An 8,407-nucleotide genomic window follows, 5' to 3' on the forward strand; every position below is an offset into this window, starting at 1 on the left:
GAAAGGCGCGATTCCAGCAACTCTATTAATATGAGTGCCATTATCACCGCTGACCAGCTCGAGTTTTAACTTTTCACATGTAATCAGGATTTGGCTTGTTATAAGGTGGGGGTGACACTCTCAAAGATAAAGAATTTTTCTTTTTTCCTGCGGTGGTGTGATCCGTTCCAACTTCGCATCACGCGCGTTGTTTTGGGTTCTATATAAATTCTGAGTCTCATCCCAGATGCCACTTAAATCGCTCTAAAATCGACAACAAACAACAAAACTTTCGCTCTCTTGATATTCAGATGATTGAGATCCCGCAAAAACGAAGGACATAAGAATGTGATATCGGCACGAGAAATACGGACAAATTTTTAAACTCAGAAATTGCTCGTTTGGTCTGTTGATCTTAAACAGGAAGTCCATAAGAGCGATCAGGGGGAGAGAGAGAGAGAGAGAGAGAGAGAGAGATGCAGGCGTGCTAGATTTTCTTTCTGTTTTGTTAGGACGCCCAAAATTTCTAACCGTAGTTCAAATTTCGGAAAACGAAGCGCAAAAGGAGGAAGGGAGAGGGTGCGGGTGCAAGTGCGGGGTAAAGAAAGAGAGACGAGACATGAGAATTTAGAAAGCTTCCTTGTAGTTGTTACAGAGCTTACAAGCGCTTCCTTCTCTCTGTGTACCTAATGATTGGGAACACAGAGGCCATCAGTCTGCAAGTCTACTGCTTGCCAAAATTCAACCCCACCGCAGGGTTTTATAAAAACCACCGAATCCTAAAAAGAGAAAGACCTATGATGTGACTTTTTTTCCCTGCGGAGATTACAGGAGAGGCAAAAAAGAGGAGTTTTTCATGTTTTGGGTAGTCTTTTACCATCTACCCAGGGTGTATTTTGTACTATCATCCTAGCAAATTTTAGCTATTTACCACCGCCCCCTGTTGCAGCGATATTTGCCTGTCATGGTTGCTGATGAAAGCCCGAGCTTCTTCCTCTTCATCAGCGCCTAAAACTGTTACGCTCAAATGCCTCTTGATTACCACAGCTTGATCAATATCGCACCCCTTCATCTTTGATGAGATTTGGTCTCCTGATTCCAACATATCAGCACTGGAACTTGATGCTTTGGTGAGGCCTTTGGATCTCTCTGCCTCCAACAGCCAGTTGGTTCTGGCCATGACCAACAGCATGGATATAGCACATGTTGCTTGGGCTGCCAGCAGACCTAGCCACAGTCCCACAAATCCTACCTGAAACCCAAATACCAGAATGATGGACACAGGCATACCAATTATGTAGAAGGAGGCCAGATTAATCTTCACCCCTATTGAAGGCCTTGCACTACCTCTTAGAACACCACATCCAGTTGTCTGTGGGCTGTTACCAAGCTCACATAGGCCCACAATAGGTAATGCCATGGCCGTAAGTCGAAGGATGGTCTCATCGTTTGTAAACATCCTCCCCCATGCATGCCTAATTGTAGTGGTGAACGCCATTGCAAACACCCCCAAAACCACCGCGCAACATGATGCCACCATGACTGCCAACCGTGCCTTTGCAGGCCTATTGGCCCCTAGTTCATTGCTGACCCTCGTAGAAACAGCCAGACCCAGGGAAGAGGGGAAGATGTAGACAAGCGCAGTTATCTGGATAAGGATTCCCATGGTAGCAACACTTGCTTGAGCCTCCACTAGAAGGCCTGACAGCATAATCATAAATTCGTACCACCACCATTCCAGACAGACAGATATGCAGCTGGGGACAGCAAGCTTGATCAGTGGTGCCCATTCCTTTGTGATGCATGATGATTTCCATGAGCTGAATGACCAAAGGCCACCAGCTTCCGAAGGTAAGCTGGATGATCGACAAGCAGGTTGGAAGAACTTCAGATAGACTGCGAAGAACATGAGCATGTTGATGTTGGTCCAAACCGCAGCGAGGGCAACACCACGAATTCCCAGGTGTAACACATTTACAAGCAGTACGTTGGCCAGTACGTGCAGAGGAAGGGCCAAGGCAGCACAGGTAGATAGAGGAATAGTGATGTTTTGGCTTCTTAAATAGATCCTGAGAGGATGCAGCAGACACTGGACTGCAAGATCGGGTACCGAAAATAGAATATATATGCTTGCTGTCGCAGTGACACTTGCATCTTGGCCGCACAGTATGAGAATGCGTTTCATGTTTATCCATAGGCATGCGATGGGCAAAGATGCACAAAAAAGTCCTATAATGGCCCTCTGGGTGGTAAGTGCCATGAGCTTCCACTGCTTTGCTCCATAAGCTTGCCCACATATGGGTTCCATACCCAAGGCCAGCCCATACAAGACTGAGTAGCCGGTGATGTTTGCAAAAGCAATTGATAACGAGCCTCCTGCTAGCTCCAATTCACCCAACCTTCCTAAGAAGTACATGGAGATCATGCCCCTTGGATATAGCAGAAGGCCTGCTAAAACCAAGGGCAATGCATTCCGTAGGAGCTGTCCGAGTTCTTCCACAACCTGGCAGCACACATGTAGAAATATTAATTCAGTGTGGAGTGATCGAGACATATATACAAGCAGACACAAGCATGAAGATACATTAATATACACTATAACTATAATTAGTCCAGAAACTCTGCTGAATTTATCATATGTTCTTAAGTCCTCGCTAGCGAGATGGTGTCACGAAGTGGACTCGCGACCAATTGTATTTGTCTGGCAGTTGTAAGCCTACAATTGTACCTCGGAGAAACTTGGGGGTGGGACGGAATCATAGTCGCTACATTTGGGCTCCCAAATAGCTGTAGTGTGATGATGATGCTGATGGTGATGATTATATTGATGACGACCATTCTGCATGAGATCACCTGCAGCACCTGATTCGAGGTCCATGCAGACCAAATTGTCCATCTCAGCTGATCTCTTGCAATTAATTATCGAAGCGAGTGACCACCAGGCCGGGGACTGCTCAATATTGGTGTGGATTTGTTCTGCAGGTGAGGTTATTGACTCTAATTCCCCCTCCTTGTCAACCTCTTGTGCCTCAGCCCCAGCTTGTTCTTGCTCCTTGTAGCTACTATCACAGTTGCAAGTTAGCGAGCAAGTTTGGAGAGTACGGTTAGAAGTCGTTCTGCACATAGCTATCGAGACCGAATCGGAAAAGATCGATGGATAGATGTAAGATGATTTAATGTTGATGATGATGACGACGACGACGACAGAGAAGCTGGATGATGATATTAGAGGACGAGAAATACGGATACTACAGTGAGAATGTGTATTGTGTGTATAGTACTATAGTTGCTGCCTTGATATGAAGCTTCACACAAAGGCTCTCAGGAAGAGGATCGAAGGCAAAGAAATCTTACATAGAATGGGGTGACGACCCGGATGACAACATTTCTAGTTGAGATCGTAAATTGTTGTTGCAAAGGATGCCTTATACACAAACGCACGATGAGGAAGATAGACGGCAAGACGAGGATGAGAGAGAGAGAGAGAGAATCTTGATGCAAATCTTAGTTCTTGTGTGCGTTTTTTATGCTGCCTATGCCACGGTCCACACCACCCCATCCTTCTTCAATTTATACAAGACTCATGAGAGAGAGAGAGAGAGAGAGAGAGAGAGAGAGAGAGCGCTGTAAGCCTAGTGTGTACCGGGGGCGTATTGAAGGGAATGTTTTTCCATCAGTTTCATGGTGATGGAAAATTTATATATTTATAAGAATATTATTATAGAATTTTATTATAGTATATAACCTCAATACGCTTATAGGATATGCTCTACCATAACGGAAATTACGCATAATATGGCTCACTTATAGCGGTACTCTGCCACAAATGGTGTGTAAGCATTTAATAACTCTACGTCATCGGAGCATGGTTTTCAAAGCCCACCTTCTGTGTCTCCTCTCTGTCTCTGCGAGGAGCAGATGAGAGTACCACAGGTTAATCCCTCACACAGAAACTTGTATCGTGTGCGCGCGCGCGCGCGCGATCAATATGATCTCATAAAGCTTGCTGATCGTCATCAATCCATCATCAAAATCAGAGTCGCCCTTGTAAATTGATTACATCGACAAGCAGACCTCAGAGAAGAGAAAGGGAGGGAGTGTGTGTGTGTGATCAGACAGAGTCCAGCAGACGCCCCAACCCAAGACGAGACGAGCAACAGTGTCAAGAGGAGATTAATTGAGGGAGTGGGGGTGTACGTGGCGCCACAGCATTGGGGCGCGGGCTCCTGCTTGACTTCAAATCCGCCCAGTTCGTCAGCAGCGTGGGTGTGATGCAATCAAATTGATTGAGATCATGCTCCAGACTCCAGAGTCCATACAATAATATTATTTGATAAAACGATAATTTAATTGAAAATGCCTATCAAGATCGTGACATAACTATTAATAGAGACTACTACAAGATTAAGAGGGCAGTTAATGAGTGCTTATGCTGTTGCAGGCAGAAATTCAATGCTAATGCCGGGCATTCAATAGTGGCTTCAGTACAACACACATGAGAGAGAGAGAGAGAGAGAGAGAGAGAGATGGACATTGGGGCACGACTAGCATTTTAACCATACTTTTTTAAACGATGTAAAGTGCGTAAGAAAGAATAGAGCTCGATAACTATATAATAAGTCTAACAAAAGTCACTTCAAGAAAGGGGGAAAACCCTTTCGAAAAAAGGAAACTGCCAGCCAAGAGCCCACACAACAGTAATAAGACCAGATGACAAGCAGGATTTGATCTGATAATCCAATCGTAGATCTAGAAGGTTGTGTTAAAAAGAAACAAACGTAAGCGTGTTTAAGGGCATGCATTGTATGTACATCGGCCCAACTTTGCGATCAAGTGTGATTTATCATGGTGCAATACAGTTCAATAGCCTTGTTGCTCGTGAAAACCAGAGACAAATAAAGAAAACTCTCGCCTCTCTTAATTAGTTCACGCTCCCGCCAACGATTGAGAAAAGCTAGCCTCATGTTGTCGCTTCGAAGTTTAGCATTTATGAAGGATGTCTTAGCATTATTACCTAGCATTGCCCATTAGGGTATGCTAAATTAATATTAGCTTACTAGGCTCCTTCCAATGATCGAGGAAAGAGAATGCTTGTTGCCAGCGATCAAGCAAAGCCTTAGCATTATTTCTTAACATTGCTCGTTAGGGCACATTATAATAGTATCACGTTAGAAGGATCAAGCCCATCATGAAGGGAAATATTTAGTTGGTCTAGCACTTTGTAGGATTATTTTCTCTATTTTCTTATCTTTTCTTTTTCTTGAGGGCTGGATTGTCTCCCATATATATCATCATAAAAATTTGGCACAATAAGAACAACGCAAGGCAATGCTTCATCACACAATGTGTGCTCTTGTTTGATCATGCATTTGGAAAGGCTTTGCCTTCTCCAATAAATCAAGGATGCAAGTGTGTGTGCTCCCTTACATCAAGTTTTTTATCTTCTCTTTTGTTTAAAGTTAGTTTATGGTTTGAAGTTTCAACCAAGGCCTTCTAAAGCACCTCATAACAAAATAGAGGAAATAAGGCCAAAAAATGAATTATGTGAACAAAAATAACCTTAACCTAGTAGCTCTATTTTATCCAAATTTTACATGACATGAAGTAATCTAGCCAACAATTGGTGGTACAGACAAACCATTACAATGCCATGCCCTTATGAGCAATGCTAACAAGTGAGTTGCAAAACCATGATCCATGTGGGAAGCTTCCTTCAATTTTAGATCTAAATAAATGGTCATTCATTTATCATATGTTTAGGATTCTATTCCCAAGCAACCTACAATGGAAACACAACACACACAACTTTACATGGAGAAACAACACACATAATTTACACACACCACAAAATTGTTCTTGCAGGTTAATATTCACACAAATTTGGAAATTTTGAAGTGAATAAATTATTTTTTCAATTTGAAAGTTTTTATATTGATTCACCAAAATGTTTTTGTAGAGCACTTGTCCTAGGGACAAGATTTATTTGAAGCACTCATTGTATAGATAGTCACATAGACTATCTCTCAACTCCCATACATGAACTTAAATTTGGATGTATAAATGAGTATAAATGGAGGCATGCCATGTTTTCTCTCATGAGTGAACTAGTACTTTATAAAAATGATCATGAAAAAGAAAGGGAGCTGGATTTACTCTCAAGATTTCACCTTGTTGATTTTGTGAGACAAATGAATGAAGCCACATCACCTTGTTCACTCTTAAACAAATAAAGAAAGGGACTTCTTCTTCCTTGAATGTACTTCACATTCTAGCATTAAATCTTATTTCATTCTATCCCTAGAACATTTTTCTTAAGTGTACCTTAAAGCTCTCAAATTGGAGATGGTCCAACTTCTTGAAAGTGTGTGGGACTTGACCACCCCGAGAAAGTTTGGAGGCCGATTCTAACTCTCGCACTAGGGTGAGGGATTCTTAAGGTGAGTATAATCAAAATGCATTGGAGTTTGCATAGCCTTGAGCTAAACTAGCATGCCCTCTATATGTTTATGAATCCAACCAACTAGGAGAATATAGAGGATAAAAGGATAAACTCACAATTAACAATTTTGAGAGTCTGAAGCTTGACAAAACTTTGCATAACAAAGGTGTAGCCATATGGAATGACATATGGGATGAGAAGAAATCTAGATGGCTCACCCTTGGGGAAATTCAAAACCAACATGACCTCACTAACATTAATCTCACTTGGCTCATGAATGTTCTGCAAACCAAAAGAGAGGACTAGCCCACCTCCATAGCCAAGAAGGAAGATGCTTAGAGACCTAGCCAGCCCCACAGGGAAACAACTCCACTAATGCAAGATTGTGCATGACCTCAATGTCCACTCACGAGCAATCCCAAGATGGTGTCTAATGATCAAGAAGGCCCAATGTGGAAGGACGTGAGAAAGCAATTTTGGGATTATGATAGCCCTCTTTACAAACCGTGTAGTTCATATGGTTCAAGAGAAACAATTTAGACATTGGACTTATAAGTCGATGTATAAAAAGCTATGTTGTAAGGCCTAGTACCTCACCACATCTTTATGAAGACATAGATAGAGTTGTGGGATATGCCTTAAGGTGTCCTAGGATTGTTCTTTCCATGTAAAAACCTCTCTCTCTCTCTCTCTCTCTCTCTCTCTCTCAACTTCATCGTTCATGAGGAGTATATTATGGTGGTCATTTCTACTCTCTTGTAGGTTGCTAATAGAGAGAGTTGAGTTAAAGAACATTAATTATAATGCTAGCTAGTCACAATGTGAATTTACACTTCCCTTTGTGCAAGGTAGACATAGTGATGTAGCAATTCTTAATAAAATTTCCTAAACTTTTAATGCATACATCATAAAGTAAAATTATACATCCTTATTAAAGCCAAAAATAGTCAAAGGCTCAAAGCACTAATTTAAGAAAAGCAACTCCATTGCCTCCTTCTCCATAAGTCTTAACAAGGGCTTGAAGTATCCAGCTGACCACCTTGTCGAAACTTAAAACGAGGATCTAGAATGAGGTGAGAAGATGATAAAAATACAAATATGTTCTTAAAATTCTGGTAGTCAGCAAATCATACCTTTGATAGTATGCACGATAAGAAGCACAACACACGCACACACACACACACACACACAGACTACAAGCTAATGTTTCCTCAATAGTACCAAAGATGACCCCCCACCCCCCACCCCCCCCCCCCCCCCCCCCAAAAAAAAAAAACTGAAGGAACAATTAAAGGAACACACTTTATATAGTCATATTAATGTATAAGTTGAGTTTGTTATTATATGGTTTAAATTTAGATTTTAAGACAATTAATTGAAATGCATTGAATAAAGGGGTCTTCTTAATTAATCTTGACAAGAAGATGTAAGGCTATAAAGAAAATGGGAACACTATGCCCATGACAAAATGTTAGTGTGAGATCTTTTGCAATTGTTGAGTCTAGGAAATATTGAAGGCTTCTAATTAGTGCACCTCACAAGTCATTTAGAAATGGATTAGATTGGTTTTTAAGTGAGTTGTTAATACATAAAATCAAGAAACTATTATTATCCATGCTTGCATGCTCCTTGCTTGAGCCACTTGATCAAGTGCCTATGTGCAATTATTGTGGTTGCCATTGAGGGATGTCTTTTGATTTCTTATGCAAAAGTTAGCCGTCTACAAAAGACAAACATAGAACCGACTTTTCAAACATGACACTCATGTTGAAGGACTCCATCAAGGGTGAAGGATGACGACCATGGCAAGGCATAAACCAGATTGCCTCTGTAACCAACACAGGACGCCAAAACCTAGTCCCTCTCAGCTTTCGAGGCCAAGACTTGAACTGAAGGATGATGAATCTTATTGGGAAATCAGCTGCTCTTTTGGGTCCTGAGACTTGCTACCCTTTTCAGTATTGTATCTAGTTTACATTAATATCAACC

The 8,407-nt window shown here is 41.6% G+C and overlaps 1 protein-coding gene across 1 annotated transcript; it reads right to left on the minus strand.

Moving 5' to 3' along the window:
• Positions 1-516: 516 nt before the first annotated feature.
• LOC148009561 (protein DETOXIFICATION 49-like) lies at positions 517-4,459 on the minus strand. Its single transcript, XM_087673061.1, has 2 exons — positions 2,708-4,459; positions 517-2,482 (listed from the first exon to the last, which is right to left on the minus strand). Exons 1-2 carry the CDS (start codon positions 3,101-3,103, stop codon positions 899-901), a joined length of 1,980 nt encoding a protein of 659 aa, XP_087529187.1. The 5' UTR covers positions 3,104-4,459; the 3' UTR covers positions 517-898.
• Between the last annotated feature and the right edge of the window lie 3,948 nt (positions 4,460-8,407).

This window comes from Lygodium microphyllum, chromosome 30, assembly GCF_053477565.2.
Source record: "Lygodium microphyllum isolate KBCC chromosome 30, Lygodium_microphyllum_v1.1.10, whole genome shotgun sequence".
Lineage (NCBI taxonomy): Eukaryota > Viridiplantae > Streptophyta > Polypodiopsida > Schizaeales > Lygodiaceae > Lygodium > Lygodium microphyllum.

Coding starts and splice junctions, on each gene's coding strand:
- LOC148009561 (XM_087673061.1), bottom strand. CDS start 3,103: ATGTGCAGAACGACTTCTAACCGTACTCTCCAAACTTGCTCGCTAACT. Junction 2,483..2,707: donor CACCCCCAAGTTTCTCCGAG/GTACAATTGTAG, acceptor GTGTGCTGCCAG/GTTGTGGAAGAACTCGGACA.